The sequence below is a fragment of the Zonotrichia albicollis genome, chromosome 40, assembly GCF_047830755.1.
Source record: "Zonotrichia albicollis isolate bZonAlb1 chromosome 40, bZonAlb1.hap1, whole genome shotgun sequence".
Taxonomy (NCBI): Eukaryota; Metazoa; Chordata; class Aves; order Passeriformes; family Passerellidae; genus Zonotrichia; species Zonotrichia albicollis.
In genome coordinates, this window is record NC_133858.1 from 233,254 (window position 1) to 260,917 (window position 27,664).

General features: G+C 40.6%; 1 protein-coding gene across 1 annotated transcript in view; it reads right to left on the bottom strand.

The window, feature by feature from the left end:
• ACIN1 (apoptotic chromatin condensation inducer 1) overlaps positions 1-27,664 on the bottom strand; it is a 44,482-nt gene that overhangs the window by 15,051 nt on the left and 1,767 nt on the right. The window contains exons 2-12 of the mRNA XM_074531863.1: positions 26,745-26,810; positions 24,771-24,866; positions 19,005-19,039; positions 18,364-18,571; positions 18,163-18,203; positions 16,667-16,879; positions 14,073-14,130; positions 7,189-7,228; positions 3,132-3,253; positions 1,174-1,392; positions 336-564 (exon numbers count right to left, since the gene is read on the bottom strand). Coding sequence (XP_074387964.1) covers positions 336-564; positions 1,174-1,392; positions 3,132-3,253; positions 7,189-7,228; positions 14,073-14,130; positions 16,667-16,879; positions 18,163-18,203; positions 18,364-18,571; positions 19,005-19,039; positions 24,771-24,866; positions 26,745-26,810 — 1,327 coding nt within the window. The remainder of the gene's footprint in view (positions 1-335; positions 565-1,173; positions 1,393-3,131; positions 3,254-7,188; positions 7,229-14,072; positions 14,131-16,666; positions 16,880-18,162; positions 18,204-18,363; positions 18,572-19,004; positions 19,040-24,770; positions 24,867-26,744; positions 26,811-27,664) is intronic.

The window sequence follows — 27,664 nt, forward strand, 5'->3', positions numbered from 1 at the left end:
ATTTTAGGGGGTTTTAATGAAGCCCTTAAGCCACCAGGGGGCGGGGCTTCCTGAAAAAAGGGGCGGGGCTTAGCGATGACGTCATCACCAAAAAATCCCGAAATTTTTGGGATTTATTTTGATTTTTTTGGGGATTTTTGGGATTTTTTTATTAAGACCCTGCGGCGAAAAAGGGGCGGGGCTCCTCCATGACAGGGGGGGCGGAGCTTCAGGATGACATCACTTTTTTTTGGAGATTTTTTTTTTTGAAATTAACCCCTCCCCTCACTATTCAATCCCTTTAGGCCCCTCCCACTTTTTAGCCCCTCCCCCTTTTCAGCCCCGCCCCCACTCACCTCCTTTCCCCTCCCCCTCTGCCAGGGTGGGCGTGGCTGCTGGGGCAGGAGGGGCGGGGCCTGCGTTGGCCCCTCCCCCTCCTCCTCCCGCCGATGGCGCTGTGGTGGGCGGGGCTTGCCCGGCGTGTGGGAGGGGCTTGTCCTGGCCCCGCCCCTCGTCGCTCTCCTCCCCCTCCTCTTCCTCCTGCCCTTCCCCCCGCCCGTTCTCGCCCAATGAGGCGGGGACCACCTGAAAAAGGGGCGGGGCTTAATCAAAATGGGGCGGGGCTTGACGGGGAAGGGTTCAGCAGAAGGGGGTGGGGCTTAATAGGAAAGGGTGGGGCTTAAGGCCAAGGTGGAGTTCCATAGAAAGGGGCGGGGCTTGGAGGTTAAAAATGGGGAGGGGCTTAATAATAGGGGGTGGGGCTTAAACTGATATGTTAAAAGGGGCGGGGCTTAGTGAGGGAGGGGCTTAAAGGGAAAGGGGAGGGGCTTAGTTTAAATGGGAGGAGCTGAATTAGGGGGTGTGGCTATAAGGGGTGGGGCTTAAAAGGGATGGGCCTTAAAGGGGGAGGGGCTTAAAGAGACATTGAAGGGGAGGAGCTTAAATTTGGGGAGGGGCTAAAATAGGAGGGGCGGAAAGCATGTGGGAGGAGCTTAATGTGAAAAGGGAGGAGCTTAATGGGAAAAGGGAAGGGGCTTAAAGGGAAAGGGGAGGGGCTTAATGAGGAATTAAAGCAAAAGGGGAGGGGTTAAAGTGGGTGGGGCTTAAATTGCAGAGGGGGCGGGGCTAAATGGGAAAGGGGAGGGGCTTAGAAGGGAGTGGGAGGGGCTTAAAGCGGAGTGGGCGTGGCCTGACCTGAGTGACAGTCCTGCAGATCTTCAGGTGGGGGGAGGGGAGCAGCAGGGTTGGCCCCGCCCCCGGGGCGGAGCCGGCGTTGGAGGAGGCCACGCCCCCTTTGTCCGGCCCCTCCCCTCCCCCGTCGGGCTCAGGCCCCTCCCCCATGAGGGCGGGGCCGTCCCCGCCCCCTTCCAGAGGCTCCGCCCCTCCGCCGGCGCGGATCTCGGGGATCAGGCTCTGGGAAATGGGGAGAAAAACGGGAAAATTGGGAAAATTTTAAAAAATTTAATTTTTTAGGGGAAGAGAAAGAAAAGTTTTGGGGGAAAAAAATGAAAATTTGGGAAAAAAAAGTGGAAAAAATGCAAAATTTTGTGGTGGAATTGTGGAAAAAAGAGGAGAAAAAAGGGAAAAAATTTTGAATTTTAGAGGGGAAAAAAAAATTTGGAGAAATAATGGAAAAAATTGAAAAACTCTGAAAAATAAAGAAAATTTTTCGGAAAAATTCAGAGTTTAAGAACATCATTTTTCCCTGAAAAAACAGGGAGAAAAATGGGAAAATTGAGAAAATTTAAAAAGTTTTTAAATTTTTTAGGAGAAAAAGAAGAAAAATTTGGGAAAAAAAAGAAAGTTTGGGAAAAAAAAGTGGAAAAAAGTCAAAAAAGAAAAAAAATTTTGGGGTGGAATTGTGGAAAAAAGAGGAGAAAAAAAAGAAAAAATTTTGAATTTTAGAGGGAAAAAAAAAATTTGGAGAAATAATGGAAAAAATTAAAAATCTCTGGAAAATTTACAGGGAAAAAAACGGGAAAATTAGGAAAATTTTAAATAATTTTTGAATTTAATAAAGGAAAAAGAACAAAAATTGAAGAAAAAAAAGAAAATTTGGGAAAAAAAAGTGGAAAAACTGCAAAATCTTGGGGTGGAATTGTGGAAAAAAGAAGAGAAAAAAAGGAAAAAATTTTGAATTTTAGAGGAGAAAAAAAAATTTGGAGAAATAATGCAAAAATTAAAAAAATTTCTGAAAAATTTACACCGAAAAAAACGGGAAAATTGAGAAAATTTTAAAAAATTTTTAAATTTTTCAGAGAAAAAAGAACAAAAATTTGGGAAAAAAATGTGGAAAAATGTCAAAAAAAAAAAAGTAAAATTTTGGGGTGGAATCGTAGAAAAAGGTGGAGAAAAAATGAAAAAAAATTTAAATTTTAGGGGGAAAAAGCAAGATTTAGGGAAATAACGGAAAATTCTGAAAATTTCTGAAAAGTTTTCAGAAAAATTTGAAGTTTAGGAACATTCTGGGAAATTAAAGAAAAATGGGGAAAAAGAATTTTTTTGGAAAATGAAATATTTGGGGGGAATTATGGAAATTCGAAAATAAAAATGGGAAAAAAATGGAAATTTTTGGGAAAACGAGAAAGATCGGAGATAAAATTGGGAATTTTGGAGGAAACTAAAAACACTTTGGGGGAAACGATAATTTTTAATGAAGAAAAATATAAATATATTGAATAATTATGTGCAATTATATAATTAGGTTAGGTCAGGGTTAATATTTTATATTATATTTTATTAAGAAGAATATATTATATTATATTTATATGTTATATTACATTATATTATACTTAATTAAGAAAAATATATAAAAAGAAAATAGGAAAAAAAATTGAATTTTGAGAAAATTACTAGAAGTTACAGGAAATTAAAAAACAAAAATTACAAAAAATCATAAAAAGTTTTAAAAAAATTAATTTTGGGTTAAAAACACGAAGAAAGAGATGGAATTTTTTGGCCAATGAAATAAAAGAGTTTTTGGGGTAAAAACGAGAAAAAAATTTGATTTTTAAGTGAAAAAAATGCAAATTTTCGCATAAAAAATCGGAAAAAAAAGGGAAAAAAATGGGGATTTTTGCTCCGAATTTAAGAATTATATTTTAGGCATTAAAATTAATGAAAGTGAGTTAATTTTAATTAATTGGGCCCACCTTGAGGGAGTCGGTGCTGATGCTGATGGAGGGTTTTTTGGGGGCCGTCGCCCCCCAGCGCCGCTTCCGGGGCCCCCCCGCGTTGGCCCCGCCCCCTTCCGGCTCGGCTCCGCCCCTGGCTGCTAATTAACACAGGTCATTAATTAACTATCCCCCTAATTAGCCGCTATTACATTATTATTCTATTATTTTTTATATTATTTAGTGATGCCCCCATGCCAGCCCCACCCCCTTCCGGCTCGGCTCCGCCCCTGGCTGCTAATTAACACCGCTCATTAATTAATTATCCCTCTAATTAGCCGTTATTACATTATTATTTTATTATTTTTTATATTATTTAGTGACGCCCCCATGCCAGCCCCACCCCCGTCCGCCCCTGGCTGCTAATTAACACAGGTCATTAATTATTATCCCCCTCATTAACCATTATTACATTATTATTCTATTATTTTTTATATTATTCAGTGACGCCCCCATGCCAGCCCCGCCCCCTTCCGGCTCGGCTCCGCCCCTGGCTGCTAATTAACAGCGGTCATTAATTCATTATCCCCCTAATTAGCCATTATTACATTATTATTCTATTATTTTTTATATTATTTAGTGACGCCCCCATGTCAGCCCCACCCCCGTCCGCCCCTGGCTGCTAATTAACACCGCTCATTAATTCATTATCCCCCTAATTAGCCGTTCATTACGTTATTATTTTATTATTTTACCCATTATTTAGTGACCCCCCCCCATGCAAACCCCGCCCCCATCCGCCCCTGGCTGCTAATTAACAGCGTTAATTAATTATTATCCCCCTAATTAGCCATTAATTACATCATTAATTTATTATTTTACCCATTACTTTGTGACCCCCCCCCATGCCAGCCCCGCCTCCATCCGCCCTGGCTGCTAATTAACAGAATTAATTACCTAATTACCCTGTTAATTACTCAATAATTCACTTACTAATTAAATGATTCAGCCTTTCAATTTAATTAATTAAGGCGTTATCAGAACCCCCATCCCAGTCCAGGCCGCCCCTGGTTCTAATTAACACCCCCATTAATTAATTAATCAATTAATTAGCCCTTCGGTTTTACTTATTAATTATTAATTATTATAATGCTACTTATTTAGCAGCCTCCAATGCTGGCCTCACTCCGGGCTGCAAATTAATTAATTAATCACCTTAAATTAAACTAATTAATACGTTAATTGGCCCTTAATTTATTTATTACTTGGTTTATTAGCACTTGTCCAAATTCACGCTGTCCCTTGCTGCTAATTAATAGCATTAATTAATTATTTATTACCATCATTAGCCATTAATTATATTATTAATCCCTAAATTCGTGACCCCTCCCCCTGCTGATAATTCATGCCAATTAGCTAATTAATACCTTAATTTAGATAATTATTCAATTAATTAGCACTCAACTCAATCACTAATATTTATTATTAGTAATTGTTATTATTAACTAGCCTTTAATTAGCGCTCACCTGCACAAGCCTCAGCCCTTAATTTGCATTAATTAATTACCCAATTAACCCTTAATTACCTCCCTAATTAAATACTTTTATTATGTAATTAAGCCCCTCCCACTTTAAAGCCACGCCCACTGTAATTCTTAAATATTGATTAAATCCCCATAGCCACGCCCACTTCATTTGCATACACCACTGAACCACCCATTATTTGGCCACGCCCCCTTTAATTGCCTAATTTGCATATTTAACCCTATGTATCTTAATTGCACTTTTCTCAATCAAGCCCCGCCCTTTTCCCCACCCTCATTTCCATATTAAACCCCGCCCACACTCAAACCCCCTCTCCATTCAAGCCCCGCCCCTTTCCCATTCATTTCCATATTAAACCCCGCCCACGCTGCCAAATCCCTTTCCATTTAACGCCATTAATTTTCATTTATTCCCTGCAGCTCATTTGCATATTAAACCCCGCCTACTTTCCCCAACCCCATTTTAACTCACCCGTTTCCCATTAGGCCCCGCCCCTTCCCCACCCTCATTTCCATATTAAACCCCGCCCACGCCCATAAACCCCTTTCTACTTAACCGTAATAAACTTTTAAACCCCGCCCCTCATTTCCATATTAAACCCCTCCCTCACCCCTAAAAACCCTTTCAGAATAAAAGCCACGCCCCTTTTCCTTTAATCCCCGCCCATCATTTCCATTTTAAACCCTCCCACACCCTTAAACCCCCTTCAGAATTAAATCCCCGCCCCCTCATTTCCATACTAAACTCCTCCCACACCCCCAAACCCTTCTGCTTTAAAGCCACGCCCCTTTTCCCTTAATCCCCGCCCCTCATTTCCATATTAAATCCCTCCCACAACCTAAAAACCCTTGAGAATTAAAGCCCCGCCCCTCATTTCCATATTAAACCCTGCCCACACCCCCAAACACTTCAGAATTAAAGCCCCGCCCCTCTTCCCACAAGCCCCACCCTCATTTCCATATTAAACTCCTCCCACAACCTAAAAACCCTTGAGAATTAAAGCCCCGCCCCTCATTTCCATATTAAACCCCTCCCACACCCCAAAAACCCTTGAGAATTAAAGCCCCGCCCCTCATTTCCATACTAAACCCCTCCAACACCCCCAAACCCTTCTGCTTTAAAGCCACGCCCCTTTTCCCTCAAGCCCCGCCTCTCATTTTCATAATAAACCCCAACCACTCCCTAAAACCCCTTTAAAATAAAAGCCACGCCCCCTCCCCACAAGCCCCGCCCCTCATTTCCATATTAAACCCATCCCACACCCTTAAACCCCCTTCAGAATTAAAGCCCCGCCCCCTCATTTTCATATTAAACCCCTTCCACACCCTTAAAACCCTTTTAGAATTAAAGCCCCGCCCCTTCCTCACAAGCCCCGCCCCTCATTTCCATATTAAACCCCTCCCCCACACCCCTAAAACCCTTTCAGAATAAAAGCCACGCCCCTTTACCCTTAATTTCCGCCCCTCATTTCCATATTAAACCCCTCCCACACCCCCAAACCCTTCTGCTCTAAAGCCACGCCCCTTTTCTATTAATCCCCGCCCCTCATTTTCATATTTAACCCCTCCTACACCCCAAAACCCTTGAGAATAAAGCCCCGCCCCCTCATTTCCATATCAAACCCCTTCCGCACCCCTAAAACCCTTTTTGAATCAAAGCCCCGCCCCTTCCCCACAAGCCCCGCCCCTCATTTGGTATAATAAACCCCTCCCACACCCCAAAAAACCCTTGAGAATTAATGCCCCGCCCCTCATTTCCATATTAAACCCCTCCCGCAGCCCTAAAACCCTTCTGCTTTAAAGCCACGCCCCTTTTCCCTTAATCCCCGCTTCATATTTCCATAATTAACCCCTCCCACACCCTTAAACCCCCTTCAGAATTAAAGCCCCGCCCCCTCTTTTCCATATTAAACCCCTCCCGCACCCCTAAAACCCCGTTTGAATCAAAGCCCCGCCCCTTCCCCACAAGCCCCGCCCCTCATCTGGTATATTAAACCCCTCCCACAACCTAAAAACCCTTGAGAATTAAAGCCCCGCCCTCATTTCCATATTAAACCCCTCCCACACCCCAAACCCTTCTGCTTTAAAGCAACGCCCCTTTTCCCTTAATCCTCGTGCCTCATTTCCATATTAAACCCCTCTCACACTCCAAAAACCCTTCAGAATTAAAGCCCCGCCCCCTCATTTCCATAATAAACCCCTCCCACACCCCCAAACCCTTCTGCTTTAAAGCCACGCCCTTTTCCCTTAATCCCCGTGGCCTCATTTCCATAATAAACCCCTCCCACACCCTTAAACCCCCTTCAGAATTAAATCCCCGCCCCCTCATTTCCATACTAAACCCCTCCCACACCCCCAAACCCTTAAGCTTTATAGCCACGCCCCTTTTCCCTTAATCCCCGCCCCTCATTTCCATAATTAACCCTCCCACACCCCAAAAACCCTTGAGAATTAAAGCCCCGCCCCTCATTTCCATATTAAACCCCTCCCGCACCCCTCAAACCCCTTTTGACTCAAAGCCCCGCCCCCTTTTCCAGGCCACGCCCACTCACACAGCACCGCAATCTTCCTCTTGAAGCCCCTGGGCGTGGCCTGGGGAGAGACGGGGGCGGGGCCAAGGAGGAGGAAGGGGGAGGGGTCAAAGGGAGAGGGGGGGGCGTGGTGTTAACAAAGGGGGCGGAGCTTCAGGCTCCTCCCCCCTCCCTCCCCAAGCCCCGCCCACACTTCCATATTTGGCGCGAGGGGGCGGAGTCACGGCAGCGTTGGTTGGGGGGGGGGGGAGCTCCCAAAAGTCGAATTTTTCACCCCAAAAAATCCAAACGTCGCCCCCAAAAACATCGAATTTTCGGGGTTTTTTTTCGAGTCCTTTTTTTGGTGTTAAAAACAGAAATTTTGGGGTTTTTAAAGTTCCAAAAAACGAAATTTTTGGTGGTTTTTTAAAGGATGTTTTTCGCCTTAAAATCGGAATTTTTTTGGGTTTTTTAAAGTCTTTTTTTCACCTTAAAAAATGAAATTTTGGGGGTGTCCAAGTCCATTTTTCTTCTCCAGTAAATGGGAAATTTTTGGGGGTTGCAGCTCCGTTTTTTCTACTTTTTATGGGAATTTTTGAAAGTCCATTTTTCACCCCAAAAAAATGAAATTTTTGGGGTTTCCGAGTCGATTTTTCTGCCCCAAAAAACGAAATTTTTGGGCGAATAAAATTCCGTCTTCTACCCCAAAATTGGAATTTTTTTGGGGGAGGTTCCAGGTGGGTTTTTCATCTTGAAAATGAAATTTTTTGGCGTTTTTTTCCAGTCCGTTTTTCTTCCAAAAAATGAAGATTTTGGGGTCTCCAGGTCCGTTTTTACCCCCAAAAAATGAAATTTTGGGGTTTTTCGAGTCCATTTTTCTTCCATGAATAAAATTCTGGAGTTTTTTGAGTCCTTTTTTGCTGATTTTGGTGTTTCCGAGTCCATTTTTGCTCCATAAACGAAGATTTTGGGGTCTTTGGATGCCAAAAAAATGAAATTTTTGGGCTTTTTCGAGTCCATTTTCCCCAATTTTGGGTTTTTTTTGGAGCCCATTTTTACCCCAAAAAAATGAATTTTTTTTGGCTTTTCCAGTCCATTTTTCTTCCATAAAAAATGGAATTTTTGGGCTTTTTCGAGTTGGTTTTTGCCCAATTTTTGCAGATTTTGGGGTTTTTCCAGTCCATTTTTTGCCCCATTTTTTGCTGATTTTTGGGTTTTTCTCGAGTCCATTTTTACTTCAATTTTTGCCGTTTTTGGGGTTTTCTCTTCCCTTTTTTTTGCCGTTTTTCGAGTCCATTTTTGCCCCGAATTTTGCAGATTTTGGGGTTTTCTGTGCCCCAATTTTTGCCGTTTTTCGGATATTTCTGAGTCCATTTTTGCCCCAAATTTTTGCAGATTTTGGGGGATTTCGAGTCCATTTTTTGCTGATTTTTGGGCTTTTTTCGAGTCCATTTTTGCCCAAATCTTTGCTGTTTTTGAGGTTTTCTGTGCTCCGATTTTTGCCATTTTTGGGGTTTTTCTGAGTCCATTTTTGCCCCAATTTTTGCAGATTTTGGGGTTTTCTGCGCTCCAATTTTTCCCATTTTTTGGGCTTTTTCGAGTTCCTTTTTGTCCCGATTTTTGCCGTTTTTGGGGTTTTTCTAAGTCCATTTCTGCCCCAAATTTCTGTAGATTTTGGGCTTTTTCTCAGTCCGTTTTTGCCCCAATTTTTACAGATTTTGGGGTTTTCTGTTCCACCATTTTTGCCATTTTTGGAGTCCATTCCTGCCCCAAATTTTTGCCGTTTTTGGGGTTTTCTGTGCCCAATTTTTTGCCATTTTTGGGGTATTTCCGTGTTGGTTTCTGCCCCAGATTTTCGCAGATTTTGGGGTTTCCTGTACCCCAATTTTTCCCATTTTTGAGCTTTATCGAGTCCATTTCTGCCCAAAATTTTTCCCGTTTTTGGGCTTTTTCGAGTCAATTTTTGCTGCAGTTTTTGCCATTTTTGGGGTATTTCTGAGTCCATTTTACCCCAAATTTTTGCAGATTTTGGGCTTTTTCGAGTCCGTTTTGGTCCCAAAATTTTGCAGATTTTGGGGTCTCAGGCTCCATTTTCACCTCACCCAGAAAATGAATTTTTGGGGCTTTTCCGAGTCCATTTCTGCCCCAAATTTTTGCAGATTCTGGGGTTTTTTGTTCCTCCATTTTCGCCGTTTTCTGCGCCCGATTTTTCCCATTTTTGGCTTTTTTGAGTCCATTTTTGCCCCATTTTTTGGGGCCGTTTTTGGGGTTTTTCGCGTCCGTTTTTGCTTCAGTTTTCACAGATTTTGGGGTTTTTCCAGTCCATTTTTGCCCCAATTTTTTGCAGATTTTGGGGTTTTCTGTTCCTCCATTTTTGGCATTTTCAGGGTTTTTCTGGGTCCATTTCTGCCCCAAATTTTTGCAGATTTTGGTGTTTTTCAAGTCCATTTTTTGACGATTTTTGGGCTTTTTTTCGAGTCCATTTTTGCCCCAAATTTTTGCAGATTTTGGGGGATTTTGAGTCCATTTTTTGCTGATTTTTGGGCTTTTTTCGAGTCCATTTTTCTTCGATTTTTGCAGATTTTGGAGGATTTCGAGTCCATTTTTTGCCCCATTTTTTGCTGATTTTTGGGCTTTTTCTGAGTCCATTTTTGCCCCAAATTTTTGTAGATTTTCGGCTTTTTCGAGTCCATTTTTGCTTCGATTTTTGTCATTTTTGGGGTTTTCTGTTTCTCCATTTTTGGGGTTTTTCAACTCCATTTTTGCCCCAAATTTTTCCCATTTTTGGGGTTTTTTGAGTCCATTTTTGCTCCAGATTTTTGCCATTTTTGGGGTATTTCTGAGTCCATTTTACCCCAAATTTTTGTAAATTTTGGGGTTTTTCAAGTCCATTTCTGCCCCAAAATTTTGCAGATTTTGGGGTTTTTTGAGTCCATTTTTTGCTGATTTTTGGGCTTTTTTCGAGTCCATTTCTGCCCCAAATTTTTGCAGAATTTGGGGTTTTCTGTTCCTCCATTTTCGCCGTTTTCTGTGCCCCGATTTTTCCCATTTTTGCGCTTTTTTGAGTCCATTTTTGCCCCATTTTTTGGGGCCGTTTTTGGGGTTTTTCGCGTCCGTTTTTGCTTCAGTTTTCACAGATTTTGGGGTTTTTCCAGTCCATTTTTGCCCCAATTTTTGCAGATTTTGGGGTTTTCTGTTCCTCCATTTTTGGCATTTTCAGGGTTTTTCTGGGTCCATTTCTGCCCCAAATTTTTGCAGATTTTCGAGTTTTTAAAGTCCATTTTTTGCTGATTTTTGGGCTTTTTCGAGTCCATTTCTGCCCCAAATTTTTGCAGATTTTGGGGTTTTTCGAGTCCATTTCTTGCTGATTTTTAGGCTTTTTTCGAGCCCATTTTTGCCCCAATTTTTGCCATTTTTGGGGTGTTTTTGAGTCCATTTCTGCCCCAATTTTTGCCGTTTTTGGGGTATTTCGGAGTCCATTTTTGCCCCAATTTTTGCCGTTTTTGGGGTATTTCTGGATCCGTTTCTGCCCCAATTTTTGCCGTTTTTGGGGTATTTCTGAGTCCATTTTTGCCCCAATTTTTGCCGTTTTTGGGGTATTTCTGGATCCGTTTCTGCCCCAATTTTTGCCGTTTTTGGGGTATTTCTGGGTCCATTTCTGCCCCAATTTTTGCCGTTTTTGGGGTATTTCTGAGTCCATTTCTGCCCCAATTTTTGCCGTTTTTGGGGTATTTCTGAGTCCATTTTTGCCCCAATTTTTGCCATTTTTGGGGTATTTCTGAGTCCGTTTTTGCCCCAATTTTTGCCATTTTTGGGGTATTTCTGAGTCCATTTCTGCCCCAATTTTTGCCATTTTTGGGGTATTTCTGAGTCCGTTTTTGCCCCAATTTTTGCCGTTTTTGGGGTATTTCTGGGTCCGTTTCTGCCCCAATTTTTGGGGTATTTCTGGGTCCGTTTTTGCCCCAATTTTTGGGGCATTTTTGGGGTTTTTTGAGTCCATTTTTTGCTGATTTTTGGGCTTTTTTCGAGCCCATTTTTGCCCCAATTTTTGCCGTTTTTGGGGCGTTTTTGAGTCCATTTCTGCCCCAAATTTCTGCCATTTTTGGGGTATTTCTGGGTCCGTTTTTGCCCCAAATTTTGACATTTTTGGGGTATTTCTGAGTCCGTTTTTGCCCCAAATTTTGCCGTTTTTGGGGTATTTCTGAGTCCATTTTTGCCCCAATTTTTGGGGTATTTTTGAGTCCGTTTTTGCCCCAAATTTTGCCATTTTTGGGGTATTTCTGAGTCCATTTTTGCCCCAATTTTTGGGGTATTTTTGAGTCCGTTTTTGCCCCAATTTTTGCCATTTTTGGGGTATTTCTGAGTCCGTTTTTGCCCCAATTTTTGCCATTTTTGGGGTATTTCTGAGTCCATTTTTGCCCCAATTTTTGGGGTATTTCTGGGTCCATTTCTGCCCCAAATTTCTGCCATTTTTGGGGTATTTCTGAGTCCGTTTTTGCCCCAATTTTTGCCGTTTTTGGGGTATTTCTGAGTCCGTTTTTGCCCCAATTTTTGGGGCATTTTTGGGGGGTTTTGGTTCTCCCGAGCTCTCCTTTTTGGGGCCTTTTTCGGAGGTTCCGATTTGGGGGGTTCCGGAAGGTTCCGAGGGGTGCCCAAAGACGTGTGGGGGGTCCGGTGGGTGTCGCTGGGTGCCCAAAAAGAGACGGGGTGGGGGCCGGGGGGGGGCCCAGGCTTGGGAGAAACCACAAAATTTTGGGAAAAAAAACCCGCAAATTTTGGGGAAAAAAATCCCAATTTTTTGGGAAAAAATTCTTTTTTTTTGGGAAAAAAATCTCAATTTTTTGGGAAAAAATTCAATTTTTGTTTTTTGGGAAAAAAATCTCAATTTTTTGAAAAAATGCAATTTTTTTTGGGGGAAAAAAATCCCAATTTTTGGGAAAAAATGCAATTTTTTTGGGGAAAAAAATCCCAATTTTTTGGGAAAAAATGCAAATTTTTTGGGGAAAAAATCCCAATTTTTTGGGAAAAAATTCAATTTTTTTGAAAAAAAACTCCCAATTTTTTGGGAAAAAATTCAGTATTTTTAAGGAAAAAAAGTATCCCAATTTTTGGGGAATTAGACCTAATTGGGAAAAAATCCCAATTTTTTGGTAAAAAAATCCCAATTTTTGGGGGATTAAACCTAAATTTTTTTGGGAAAAAATTCAATTTTTTGGGGGAAAAAAACCTCAATTTTTTGGGGAGAAAAAAACCTCAATTTTCTGGGAAAAAATTCAATTTTTTTGGGGAAAAAAATCCAATTTTTCGAGGATTAAACCTAATTTTTCAATTGAAAAATATCGAAATTTTTTGGGGTAAAAACCTAAATTTTTTGGAAAAAATGAATTTTTGTGAAAAATTGGGGATTAACCAAATTTTTGGGGAAAAAAAATCCATTTTTGGGGTAAAAAATCCAATTTTGGGGTAAACCTAATTTTTGGGGGAAAAAATCACAATTTTTTGGAAAAAAATCCAAATTTTTTTGAGAAAAAAATCCCAATTTTTGGGGGGTTAAACCTAAATTTTTTTGGGATTTGGGAAAAAATTCAATTTTTTTGAGAAAAAAATCCCAATTTTTTGGGAAAAAATTCAGTGTTTTTAAGGAAAAAAAGTATCCCAATTTTTGGGGAATTAGACCTAAATTTTTAGGGAAAAAAATCCCAATTTTTTGGGAAAAAAATTCAGTATTTTTAAGGAAAAAAGTATTCCAATTTTTAGGGGGTTAAACCTTAATTTTTGGGGAAAAAATCCCAATTTTTGGGAAAAAATTCAATTTTTTGGGGAAAAAACCCCCAATTTTTGCGGGAATTAAAACTACATTTTTGGGAAAAAAGATAAAAAAGTTTTGGGAAAAAAATTCAATTTTTTTGAGAAAAAAAATCCCAATTTTTGGAGGATTAAACCTAAATTTTGTGGGAAAAAAATCAATTTTGTGGGGAACGTATAAAATTAAAATTCAGGGGAAAATCCCTCAAAAATCCTGGGAAAAAAATCCTAATTTTTGGGTTAAAACCCCGCCAATTTTGGGTTAAAAATCCCCAATTTTGGATTAAAATCCCAATTTTGGGTTCAAAATCCCCAATTTTTGGGTTAAAAATTCCCCCTTTTGTGTTAAATTCCCAATTTTCGTTTAAAAATCCCCAATTTTTGGGTTAAAAATCCCCAATTTTTGGGTTAAAAATCTCAATTTTGGGTTCAAATCCCAATTTTGGGTTAAAAATCCTCAATTTTGGGCTAAAAAATCCAATAAAAAACTAAGAATCCCCCAATTTTGGATTAAATATCCCAAATTATGGGGTAAAAATCCCCAATTTTGAGATTAAAAATCCCAATTTTGGGTTAAAAATTCCCCCTTTTGCATTAAATTCCCAATTTCCGTTTAAAAATCCCCAAGTTTGGGTTAAAAACTCCCAATTTTGGGCTCAAGCCCCTCAATTTTTGGTTAAAAATCCCAAAATTTTGGGTTAAAATCCCAATTTTTGGGTTAAAAATCCCAATTTTGGGCTCAAGCTCCTCAATTTTCGGTTAAAAATCCCCAAAATTTTGGGTTAAAATCCCAATTTTTGGGTTAAAAATCCCAATTTTTGGGTTCACATCCCCAATTTTGGGTTAAAAATCCCAAATTTTGTGTTAAAAATCCCAAATTTTGTGTTAAAAATCCCAATTTTGGGTTAAAATCCCAATTTTGGGGTTCAAATCCCCATTTTCAGGTCCCAAACCCCCCCAGGTTTTGCCCCACCCCCCCCCCGATTTGGGGATTTTGGTTTTTCCCGCACCCTCCCTCCCCTTGGCCCCGCCCCCCTCCCTTAGCCCCGCCCCCTCCATTCTTTCCGCACCCTCCCCATTCCCGCCGTGGCCCCGCCCCCTCCCGTGGTTGCCATGGTTACCTCGGGGGGGGCGGGGCTTGGGGCGGCTCCCGGCTCCATGGGCGGCGCCGGCTCCGAGCTGGGGGGGCCAAATCGGGAGCGTTTGGGGCTTTTTTGGGGGGATTTTGGGGGATTTTGGGGAATTTTGGGGGTTTTTGGGGATTTTGGGGGGTTTGGGGATTTTCAGGAATTTTTTGGGATTTTTGGGAATTTTTTTTCCCCCGTAAAAATCCGATTTTCCCCACCAAAATGCCAATTTTCCCCTAAAAAATCCCGATTTTCCCCCAAAATAATCCCCAACTTTTCCCACAAAAATCCCCGATTCTCCACAAAAAAAATCCCCAATTTTCCCCACAAAAATCCCCAATTTTCCCCTAAAAAATCCCCAATTTTCCCCTAAAAACTCCCAATTTCCCCCCAAAATAATCCCCCAATTTTCCCCTAAAAAATCCCCAATTTTCCCCTAAAAACTCCCCAATTTTCCCCTAAAAAATCCCCAATTTTCCAAAAACAATCCCCAATTTTTCCCTTAAAGATCCCCAATATTCCCCTAAAAAATCCCCAATTTTCTCCCCCAAAAAATTTCTAATTTTCCCCTAAAAACTCCCCAATTTCCCCCCAAAATAATCCCCAATTTTCCCCTAAAAAATCCCCAATTTTCCCCCAAAATAATCCCTGGTTTTCCCCCTAAAGAATTCCAATTTTCCCCACAAATATCCCCAATTTTACCCACAAAAATCCAAATTTTCCCCAAAAAAATCCCCAATTTTCCCCTAAAAAATCCCCAATTTCCACAAAAAAATCCCAAATTTTCCCCCCAAAAACACCCAATTTTCCCCTAAAAAATCCCCAATTTTACCCACAATAATCCCCAATTTTCCCCCCCAAAAAATTTCTAATTTTCCCCAAAAAAATCCCCAATTTTACCCACAAAAATCCCCATTTTTCCCTCAAATATCCCAAATTTTCCCCTAAAAACTCTCAATTTCCCTTAAAAATTCCCATTTTTCCCCACAAAATCCCACATTTTCCCTCAAAAATCTCCATTATTCCTCACAAAATCCCCATTTTCCCCTCATAAAAATCCCCATTTTCCCTTCACAAAATCCCTTTTTTCCCCAAAAATCCAAATTTTCCCCTCAAAAACCCCCACTTTCCCACATAAAATCCGAATTTTCCCCGCCAAATTCCCGTTTAACCTTTAAAGTTCCCCAAATTCCCCTTTTTTCCCTTAAAAATCTCCATTTTCACCTCCAAAAATTCCCATTTTTCCACAAAAATCCCCATTTTCCCCTCATAAACCCAATTTTCCCCAAAGAAATCCCCATTTTTCTCTCAAAACCAGCATTTTTCCTAAAAAAATCCCTTTTTTTCCCTCATAAAACCCCCATTAATCCTCAAAAATTCCAATTTTCCCCTCACAAAAATCCCATTTTTCGTTAAAAATCCTCATTTTACACAAAAATCCCCATTTTCCCCACAAAACCCTCCATGTTTCCCTCAGAAATCTTCGTTTTCCCTCAAAAATTGCGATTTCTCCCTCAAAAATCCCAATTTTCCCCTCACAAAAATCCCATTTTCCCCCTCTCCCCTCACGACCCCCTCCCATTTCCCGCCACTTTTTCCCCACAAAACCCCTCAAAAACATCTTTTTATGCACAAATTCCCCTTTTTCCCCTCAAAAATCATCATTTTTTACACACAAAAATCCACTTTTCCCACAAAATTCCCCTTTTTCCGTTCAAAAACCCTCATTTTTCCCACAAAAATCCCCCCTTTCCCCTCATAAAACCCCCCTTTCCCTCACAAAAACCCCGCTTTTCTCAAAAAACCCTCATTTTCCCCACAAAAATCCCCATTTTTCCACACAAAACCCCGCACATCTCCCTTAAAAATCGCGATTTCTCCACAAAAATCCCCATTTTTCAACACAAAACCCCGCACATCTCCCTTAAAAATCGCGATTTCTCCACAAAAATCCCCGTTTTCCCTTTAAAAATCCCGATTTTCCCCTCACAAAAATCCCAATTTTCCCCTCGAGCCCCTCTCCCCTCACGACCCCCTCCCCATTCCCGCCTTCATTTTTTCCCCCTTTTTCCTCACAAATTCCCTCAAAAACATCTTTTTATGCACAAATTCCCCCTTTTTCCCCTCAAAAATCATCATTTTTCACACACAAAAATCCACTTTCCCCACAAAATTCTCCTTTTTCCGTTCAAAAATCCCCATTTTTCCCACAAAAATCCCCCCTTTCCCCTCATAAAACCCCCCCTTCCCTCACAAAAACCCCGCTTTTCTCACAAAACCCTCATTTCCTCCACAAAAATCCCCATTTTTCCGCACAAAACCCACACATCTCCCTTAAAAATCGCGATTTCTCCACAAAAACCCCCGTTTTCCCGTTAAAAATCCCGATTTTCCCCTCACAAAAATCCCAATTTTCCCCTCGAGCCCCTCTCCCCTCACGACCCCCTCCCCATTTCCCGCCTTCCCGCCGCCCCCTTTCCCTCCCTCCCCCCGTTCCCGCCCCGCTCCCCCCTCACTTTTTGCCATTTTTCCCCTTTTTTCCCATTTTTTCCCCTTTTTTCCCATTTTTTCCGCTTTTGCCGCCTCACCCCGCGCCCCCTCCCCCCCCCGCTATTGTGCGGGGCGGCCGCAGCCGGGCGGCGCCGCCATCTTGCCGCGATCCCAGCATGCCCCGCGCCGCAGAGGAGGCGGAACCGCCAGGCGTGGCCAATAGGCGACGCCGAGAGGGGCGTGGTAAGGAAAAACCCAGCCAATCAGCACGCGGGGAGGGCGTGGTTAAGAAACAGCAGAGCTGCTGTGTAAGGAGTTAAAAAGGGGCGGGGTTATCTCCTTATGTAGAATGAGAGGGCGGGGTTTATGCTAATGAGCGGGCGGGGTTGGGAGTGCCCGGGATTGCCATAAATGGGCAGGCCACGCCCACCGCGGCCCCCAGACCCAATTAGGGACCGAAAAACCCCAAAATTTCTCAAAATTCCCCCAAAATTTCACCCCAGACCCAAAAAAGGACCCCCACAAACGACCCCAGACCCATTTAGAGGACCCCAGAATCCCCAAAATTCCTCAAATTTACCCCAAAATCCACCCCAGACCCAATTCAGGGACACCAAAATGCCAAAAATTCCCCCAAAAATTCCACCAGGACCCCCCAGACCCTAAAATTCCCTCAAATTCCCAAAAACTCACCAATTTTCCCCCAAATTTTCCTCTCAAATCCCCCCAAAATTCTCCAATTTCTCCAAATTTCCCACAAAATCCGTCAGAGTTGTCCCAAAATTACTCAAATTTCCCCAAAAATCCTCATTTTTGGCAAATTTACCCCAAATTTCCCCACACATTCCTCAATTTCTTCCCAAATCCCCCAAATTTTCCCAAAATTCTCCATAAAATTCCTCATTTTTTCCCAAAATTTCCCCAAAATTTTCCCCACAAATTCCTCCATTTTTTTGCCAAAATCCCCCAAAATTTCCCCCCAAATTTTTCCCCCAAATTCCTCCATTTTTTGCCAAAATTCCATAACTTCCCCAATTTTCCCACAAGATTCCCCCATTTTTCCCAAAATCCCCAAATTTTCCCCAAATTTCTCCAAAAATTCCTAAATTTGCCTCAAAATACCCCAAATTTTCCCACAAATTCCTCCATTTTTTGCCAAAACCCCCCAAACTTTCCCAATTTTTTCCCAAATTTTCCCACAAATTCCTCAATTTTCAACAAAATCCCCCAAATTTTCCCAATTTTTCCCCCAAAACTCCTCCATTTTTTCCAAAAATCCCCCAAATTTCCCCAAATTTTCCCAATTTCCCCACAAATTCAATTTTCCACAAAATCCCCCAAATTTCCCACAAAATTCCTCCATTTTTTCCCAAAATCCCCCCAAATTTTCCCTAAATTTCCCCCATAAATTCCTCCAAATTTTCCCAATTTTCCCACAAAATTCCTCCATTTTTCCCAAAATCCCCCTAATTTCCCCCAAATTTTCCCCAAAATTCCTCACTTTTTCCCAAAATCCCCAAATTTTCCACAAAATTCCCCAATTTTCCCCAAATTTTCCCCAATTTCCCCATTCCCCGCCCCTCCCCCCACTCACCTCTCCTCCTGGGGGCCGTCCCCGCGCTGCCCCTCCCCCTCCTGGGGACACAATTTGCATATTCAGCACATTTGCATATGGCAATTTGCATATTCAGTACATTCGCATATCCCACTTTGCACCTTCAGCCCGTGGTGGGCGTGGCTTGATTCGCCTCCCCCTTTAAGCCCCGCCCCCTTTGTTTCCCCCGCTGTCACTCACCTGAGCCCCGCCCCCGTGGGGGGAGGGGGGAGCGGACGAGGCCGAAGAGGAGGAGGAGGAGGAGGAGGGAGGGGGGGAGGGGCGAGAAGGGGGCGGGGCCTCAGCGCTCAGCAAGGGGGGGAGGGGCTCCTCCTCTTCCTCCTCTTCCTCTTTTCGGAGCCCCTCCCCCTCCGCCGGAAGCTCCGCCTCCTTCTCAGGGCCCCGCCCCCTGCAGGGAGGGAGGGGAGGGGCTGCCCCCGCTGGGGGGGGGAGGGGAATCCTCCACTTCCTGTTTGGCTTCCACTTCCTGTTTAACCTCCACTTCCTGTTTAGCCTGCACTTCCTGTTCGGCGTCCATTTCCTGTTTGCTCTCCGCTTCCTGTTTAGCCTCTACTTCCTGTTCGGGCTCCGCTTCCGGTTTTGTCTCCATCTCTTCCTGTTTAAGCCCCGCCTTTTCCTGGTTGGGTTCAGGCTCCGCCCCCCGGGTTGGCTCCGCCCCCGTTTCCGGTTTTTTTGGGGCGATTTCTGCGGATTTTGGGGTTTCTTCCTCCTCTTCCTCCTCCTCTTCCTCCTCGTCTTCCTCCTCTTCCTCCTCTTCCTCCTCCTCCCCCTGCGGGCCCGAGGAAGGGGCGGAGCGACGGCGCCGGGGGGCGGGGCCTGACTCGGGGGCGGGGCCTGGGGGCGGGGCCGAGCGGGTCTGGTGGGAAAAAAGGGAGAAAAATGGAGAATTTCAGCCTAAATTCGAGAATTTAAATCAATTAAATTGATAAATTAATAAATAAATTAATTTAATTTATTTTAATGAATAAATTTTGAAATAAATGCATTAAAAAAAAATTAAAATTGAGAAAATTTGAACAAAAAGTGAAAAAAATAAACCCAAAAAAAAGGAAAATTATGCTTAATAATTGGAAAAATTTGACCCAAAATTAGAAAATTTAAGTAAGTTAAATAAATTGAATTGAAATAAATAAATTAGGAAAAATAAAATATAGAGAATTAGAGAAAATTTGAACAAAAACTGGAAAAAATAAACTTAAAAAGGAAAAATTACACTTAAAAAATGGAAAAATTTGACCCAAAATTAGAGAATTTAAATGAATTAAATTAATTGAATTGAAATAAATAAATTTTAAGAAATTAAAAATAGAGAATTAGAGATTTTAAAAAGAGAAAATTTGAACAAAAAGGGAAAATTGCATTTAAAAATTGGAAAATTTTACTCAAAATTAGAGAATTTAAATAAATTAAATATTAAATTGAAAAAAAATAAATTAAGAAAAATTAAAAATAGAGAATTAGAGAAAATTTGAACAAAAAGTGGAAAAAATAAACCCAAAAAAGGGAAAATTAGGCTTGAAAATTAGAAAATTTCACCCAAAATTAGAGAATTTAAATAAATTAATTAAATTAAATAAATAAATTTTAAAAAATAAAAAAAAAAGAGAATTAGAGGTTGTAAAAAGAGAAAATTTGAACAAAAAGTAGAAAAAATAAACCCAAAAAAATGGAAAATTATTAATTACAAAATAGTAATTATAAGTTAATAAAATACTAAAATAATAAAATAAAAAATAAAATAAATTCATTATAAAAACCCAAAAAATTCAATAAAAACCCCAAAATGCCCAAATTTTCCCCATTTTCTCACCGTCCGCCGCCGCTCCTTCCTCCCCCCTCCTTCCTCCTCCTCTTCCTCCTCCTCCGAGCTGCGGAAAATCCAAATTTTGGGGGGAAATTTGGGATTTTGGGACATTTTGGGGAAATTTTTAAGGTGAATTTTGGGGTGAAATTTGGGAATTTTGGGGGTGAATTTTTGGGGAAATTTTGGGGTGAATTCTGGGGATTTTGGGGTGAATTTTGGGGTGAAATTTGGGGTTTTTTTGGGGTGAAATTTGGGGATTTCGGGGTAAATCTGGAGGATTTTTGGGGTGAATTTTGGGGTTTATTTTGGGGTGAAATTTAGGCTTTTTGGGGTAAATCAGGGGGATTTCAGGGTGAATTTTGGGGTGAAATTTGGGGTGAAATTTGGGATTTTGGGGTGAATTTTGGGGTGAATTTTGGGGTTTTTTTTGGAGTGAAATTTGGGGTTTTCGGGGTAAATCTGGGGATTTTTGGGGTTTATTTTGTGGTGAAATTTGATGGTTTTTGGGGTAAATTTTGGGCGGATTTGGGGGTTTTTTTGGGGTGAATTTTGGGGATTTTGGGGTGAATTTTGGGGTGAATTTTGGGGTGAATTTTGGGGTTTTTGAGGTGAATTTTGGGGGTTTTTTGGGGGTGAATTCTGGGTTTTTTTTGGGGTGAAATTTGGGGGTTTTTTTGGGTGAATTTTGGGATGAAATTTGGGGTTTTGGGGTGAATTTTGGGGTGAAATTTGAGTTTTTTTTGGGGTGAATTCTGGGGTTTTTTTGGGGTGAATTTTGGGGATATTGGTGTGAATTTTAGGGTGAATTTTGGGGATTTTGAGGTGATTTTTGGGGTGAAATTTGGGGGTATTTTGGGGTGAAATTTGGGGTTTTAGGAGTGAATTTTGGGGTTTTTTTTTGGGTGAATTTTGGGGATATTGGGGTGAATTTTGGGGTGAAATTTGGGGTTTTTGAGGTGAATTTTGGGGTGAATTTTGGGGTTTTTTTTTGGGGTGAAATTTGGAGTTTTCGGGGTAAATCTGGGGGATTTTTGGGGTTTATTTTGGGGTGAAATTTGATGGTTTTTGGGGTAAATTTTGGGCGGATTTGGGGTTTTTTTGGGGTGGAAATTTGGGTTTTTTTGGGGTGAATTCTGGGGTTTTTTTGGGGTGAAATTTGGGGATTTTGGGGTGAATTTTGGGGTGAATTTTGGGGTTTTTGAGGTGAATTTTGGGGTGAACTTGGGGTTTATTTTGGGGTGAAATTTGGGTTTTTCGGGGTAAATCTGGGGGATTTTAGGGTGAATTTTGGGGTTTATTTTGGGGTGAAATTTGGAGTTTTCGGGGTAAATCTGGGGGATTTTTGGGCTGAATTTTGGGGTGAATTTGAGGTGAAATTTGGGGTTTTGGCTGAATTTTGGGGTGAATTTTAGGGGTTTTTTTTGGGGGTGAAATTTGAGGTTTTAGGAGTGAATTTTGGGGTTTTTTTTTGGGTGAATTTTGGGATGAAATTTGGGGGTTTTTTGGGGTGAAATTTGGGGTTTTTGAGGTGAATTTTGGGGTGAAATTTGAGGTTTTAGGAGTGAATTTTGGGGGTTTTTTTTGGGTGAATTTTGGGGTGAATTTTGGGGTTTTTTTTGGAGTGAAATTTGGGGTTTTCGGGGTAAATCTGGGGGATTTTTGGGGTTTATTTTGGGGTGAAATTTGATGGTTTTTGGGGTAAATTTTGGGCGGATTTGGTTTTTTTTTGGGGTGAAATTTGGGGATTTTGAGGTGAATTTTGGGGGTTTTTTGGGGGTGAATTCTGGGGATTTTGAGGTGAATTTTGGGGGTGAATTTCTGGTTTATTTTGGGGTGAATTTTGGGATTTTGGGGTGAATTTTGGGGTGAATTTTGGGGTTTATTTTGGGGAGAAATTTAGGCTTTTTGGGGTAAATCAGGGGGATTTTAGGGTGAATTTTGGGGTGAAATTTGGGGGTTTTGGGTGTGAATTTTGGGGTGAATTTTGGGGTTTTTTTGGGGGGTGAAATTTGGGGTTTTCAGGGTAAATCTGGGGGATTTTTGGGGTGAATTTTGGGGTGAAATTTGTGATGGTTTTTGGGGAAAATTTTGGCGGATTTGGGGTTTTTTGGGGTGAAATTTGGGGATTTTGAGGTTTATTTTGGGGTGAAATTTGGGGTTTATTTTGGGGTGAAATTTGAGCTTTTCGGGGTAAATCTGGGGATTTTTGGGGTGAATTTTGGGGGTTTTGGGGTGAATTTTGGGGTGAAATTTGGGGTTTTTGAGGTGAATTTTGGGGTGAATTCTGGGGGTTTTTGAGGTGAATTTTGGGGTGAAATTTGGGGTTTTTTTGGGGGTGAAATTTGAGGTTTTAGGAGTGAATTTTAGGGTGAAATTTGGGTGAATTTTAGGGATTTTGGGGTGAATTTTGGGGTGAAATTTGGGGATTTTGAGGTGATTTTGGGGTGAATTTTGGGGTTTATTTTGGGGGTTTTTTTGGGTGAAATTTGGCTTTTCGTGTAAATCGGGGATTTTGGGGTGAAATTTGGGGATTTTGAGGTGAATTTTGGGGGTTTTTTTTGGGTGAATTTTGGGGATTTTGGGGTGAATTTTGGGGTGAATTTTGGGGTTTTGAGGTGAATTTTGGGGTGAAATTTGGGGGTTTTTTTTGGGGTGAAATTTGGGGTTTTAGGAGTGAATTTTTGGGGTTTTTTTTGGGGTGAAATTTGGGTGAATTTTGGGGATTTTAGGGGTGAATTTTGGGGTGAAATTTGGGTTTTAGAAGTGAATTTTGGGGTTTATTTTGGGGTGAAATTTGGGTTTTTCGGGGTAAATCAGGGGGGATTTTGGGTAAATTCTGGGGTTTTTTGGGGTGAAATTTGGGGATTTTGGGGTGAATTTTGGGGTGAATTTTGGGGTTTTGAGGTGAATTTTGGGGTGAATTTTGGGGTTTTTTTGGGGTGAAATTTGGGGATTTTGGGGTGAATTTTGGAGTGAATTTTAGGGTTTTTTTTGGGGGTGAAATTTGGGGTTTTCACGGTAAATCTGGGGATTTTTGGGGTGAATTTTGGGGTGAAATTTGGGGGTTTTTTGGGGTGAAATTTGGAGTTTTCAGGGTAAATCTGGAGGATTTTTGGGCTGAATTTTGGGGTGAATTTTGAGGTGAAATTTGGGGGTTTGGGGGTGAATTTTGGAGTGAATTTTAGGGGTTTTTTTTTGGGGTGAAATTTTGGGTTTTCAGGGTAAATCTGGGGATTTTTGGGGTGAATTTTGGGGTGAAATTTGATGGTTTTTGGGTAAATTTTGGGCGGATTTGGGGGTTTTTTTGGGGTGAATTTTGGGGATTTTGGGGTGAATTTTGGGGTGAAATTTGGGGTTTTTTTGGGTGAAATTTGGGGATTTTGGGGTGAATTTTGGGGTGAAATTTGGGGATTTTGGGGTGAATTTTGGGGTTTATTTTGGGGTGAAATTTGGGTTTTCAGGGTAAATCGGGAATTTTAGGGTGAATTTTGGGGTGAATTTTGGGGTGAATTTTGGGGTGAAATTTGGGGGTTTTGGGGTGAATTTTGGGGTGAAATTTGGGGGTTTTTTGGGGTGAATTCTGGGTTTTTTTTGGGGTGAAATTTGGGGTTTTTGGGGTGAATTTTGGGGTGAATTTTAGGGGTTTTTGGGTGAAATTTGGGGATTTTGGGGTGAATTTTGGGGTTTATTTTGGGGTGAAATTTGGGTTTTTCAGGGTAAATCAGGGAATTTTGGGGTGAATTTTGGGGTGAAATTTGGGGTTTTTGAGGTGAATTTTGGGGTGAATTTTTGGGGGTTTTTTTGGGGTGAAATTTGGGGTTTTTGAGGTGAATTTTGGGGTGAATTTTGGGTGAATTTTGGGGATTTTGGGGTGAATTTTGGGGTTTATTTTGGGGTGAAATTTGGGGTTTTTGGGGGTGAATTTTGGGGTGAATTTTAGGGGTTTTTGGGGTGAAATTTGGGGATTTTGGGGTGAATTTGGGGTTTATTTTGGGGTGAAATTTGGGTTTTTCAGGGTAAATCAGGGGAATTTTGGGGTGAATTTTGGGGTGAAATTTGGGGTTTTTGAGGTGAATTTTGGGGTGAATTTTTGGGGTTTTTTTGGGTGAAATTTGGGGTTTTTGAGGTGAATTTTGGGGGTTTTTTGGGGGTGAATTCTGGGATTTGAGGTGAATTTTGGGGTGAATTTCTGGGGTTTTTTTGGGGTGAAATTTGAGGATTTTGGGGCGAATTTTGGGTTGAATTTTAGGGGTTTATTTTGGGGTGAAATTTGGGCTTTTCGGGGTAAATCAGGGGGATTTAGCGTGAATTTTGGGGTGAATTTGGGGGTAAATTTGGGGTGAATTTTGGGGTTTTTGAGGTGAATTTTGGGGTGAATTTTGGAGGTTTTTGGGGGTGAAATTTGGGGTTTTTTTTGGGGTGAAATTTGGGGTGTTTTTTGGGTGAATTTTGGGGATTTTGGGGTGAATTCTGGGGTTTATTTTGGGGTGAAATTTGGGGATTCTTGGGTGAATTCTGGGGTTTATTTTGGGGTGAAATTTGGAGATTTTGGGGCGAATTTTGGGGTTTATTTGGGGTGAATTTTGGGGTGAAATTTGGGGTTTTTGAGGTGAATTTTGGGGTAAATTTTGGGTGAATTTTGGGGATTTTGGGGTGAATTCTGGGGGTTTTTTTGGGTGAAATTTGGGGATTTTGGGGTGAATTTTGGGGTGAATTTTTGGGGTTTTTTTGGGGTGAATTTTGGGTTTATTTTGGGGTGAAATTTGGGGTTTTTGGGTCTCACCGTGGGGCTCGGGGGGGTCCGGCGCTGCTGCAGCAGCTCCTGCTGCTTCTCCAGGTACTGCTTGATGAAGCTGTTCTGCCCCATGGCCTCGCCCATCTGCCAAAAAAACGGGAATTTATTAAAAATCTGGGAATTTGGGGAATTTTTCCCCTTCTTTTGGGAAATTTTTGGTGATTTTTGGGCGGTTTTTTTATGATTTTTCGGCGATTTTCGGTGATTTTTTCGTGATTTTTTGGGGGCTCTCTGTGGGTTAAGTGAGGCTGTTCCACCCCTCAGATTCAAAAATTGGGAATTCCCAAAAATTTGGGATTTTTATTAATTTTTTGGGAATTTTTTCCGATTTTTTTGTGGCTTTTTTTATGATTTTTCGGCGATTTTTGGTGATTTTTTAGTGATTTTTTGGGGTTCTGCGTGGGACAAGTGAGGCTGTTCCACCCCCCAGATCCCAAAAATTGGGAATTCCCACAAATTTGGGTTTATTTGGATTTTTTATTAATTTTTTGGGAATTTTTTCCCAATTTTTGGGGGAATTTTTGGGTGAATTTTGAGATTTTTTTGCCATTTTATAGTGATTTTAGACGATTTTTTAGAGATTTTTAAATGGGTTTTGGGGATAAAGTGAACCAAGATTCCAAAAATTGGGAATTCCCAAAAATTCGGGATTATTTGGATTTTTTATTAATATTTTGGAAATTTTTTCCCAATTTTTTGGGTGAATTTTGAGAATTTTTTTGGGACTTTTTAGTGATTTTAGATGAATTTTTTGAGATTTTAAAATGGGTTTTGGGGATAAAGCGAACCAAGATTCAAAAATTGGGAATTCCCAAATATTTGGGATTATTTGGGATTTTTTATTAATTTTTTGGGAATTTTTTCCCAAATTTTGGGTGAATTTTGAGAATTTTTTGGCATTTTTTCGTGATTTTTAGATGATTATTTAGGGATTTTTAAATGGGTTTTGGGGATAAAGTGAACCAAGATTCCAAAAATTGGGAATTCCCAAAAATTCGGGATTATTTGGGATTTTTATTAATATTTTGGAAATTTTTTCCCAATTTTTTGGGTGAATTTTGAGAATTTTTTGGGACTTTTTAGTGATTTTAGATGAATTTTTTGAGATTTTAAAATGGGTTTTGGGGATAAAGCGAACCAAGATTCAAAAATTGGGAATTCCCAAATATTTGGGATTATTTGGGATTTTTTATTAATATTTTGGAAATTTTTTCCCAATTTTTGGGTGAATTTTGAGAATTTTTTGCCATTTTTTTGTGATTTTTTAGATGATTTTTTAGGGATTTTTAAAGGGGTTTTGGGGATAAAGTGAACCAAGATTCCAAAAATTGGGAATTCCCAAAATTTGGGATTTTTATTAAGTTCTTGGAATTTTTTTCCCAATTTTTTGCGGATTTTTGGGTGAATTTTGCGAATTTTTTGGCTTTTTTTAGTGATTTTTCAATGATTTTTTTAGGGATTTTTAAAGGGGTTTTGGGATAAAGCGAACCAAGATTCCAAAAATTGGGAATTCCCAAATATTCGGGATTATTTGGGATTTTTAATTAATTTTTTCCCAATTTTTTGGGTGAATTTTGAGAATTTTTTGGCAATTTTTAGCGATTTTAAATTATTTTTTAGGATTTTTAAATGGGTTTTGGGGATAAAGCCAACCAAGATTCCAAAAATTTGGGAATCTCCAAAAAATGTGGGAATTTTTGGAATTTTTTTCAGATTTTTTGGCTTATTTTGGGATTTTTTTTTTGAGGAAATTTCAGGAGATTTTGGGGGAATTCAGGGAAATTTTTGGCAATTTTAAAATATTTTGAGGGAATTTATTGACGTTTTGCTGGGAATTTGGGGAGGTTTTGGGGGAAATTTTGGGAAATTTAGGTGGATTTTAACACATTTTTGGGGAAATTTGGGAATTTTGTTGGATTTTTGTAAATTTGGGGTGAATTTGGGGATTTTTGGGGGTCTCACCTGGGAATTGGGCTGGAAAGTGGGGTGGGGGCTCGAGTGCTTCTGGAGGTTTTCCAACATCAGCGCCTGAAATTGGGGCAAAATCAGGAAAATTTCCCATTTCCTGAAATTCTCATTTTCATTCATTCCCTTTTTTTTGTTGCCCTCCCGCCCTGAAATCCCCAGAATTTCCCCAAAAACCCACAAAATTCTGAATTTCTGACCAAAATCTCCTCAAAAATCCCTCACAAAATAACCAAAAATTGCATTTTTTTGCCTCAAATCCCCCTCATAAACCCACAAAAAAATGTGATTTTTACCTCAAATCCCCTCAAAACCTCAACAAAGCTGCGATTTTTGCCTCAAAAAGCGGAATTTTTACCTCAAACTCCCTCACAAACACGTTAAAAAATGAGGATTTGGCCTCAAATTCCTCAGGGATCCACAAAAATTTGCAACTTTTACCTGAAATCTGCTGAAAATTCAACAAAAACTTCACTTTTTACCTCAAATTGTCAAAGTGCCCAAACCTTCAAGTTTTACCTCAAATTCTCTCCTAAAGTTACGAAAATTAATATTTTTTTTTGCTAAAATCCCTCCAAAACAAGGATTTAATCTTCAATTATCAAAACCAAATCTCTTCAAAATGATAAAAATCCGAGTTTTGCCCCAAATGTGATTTTTACTGCGATATTTACCCCAAATTCCCGCATCAACTCACCAAAAATGGGTTTTCAACCTTAAATCGCCTTCAATTCCTCCTCAAACTCATTAAAACCTCAAATCTCCTAAAACATCCCCCAAAATTTGGAGTTTAAAACTTAAATCCCCTCAGAGTTTTAACGGAATTCATAAAAACCGCGGCTTTTACCTCAAATTCCCTCACGGATTTCTCAAACCCGGAGCTTTCAAATCCCCTCAGACATTTTCCCAAAACTCAC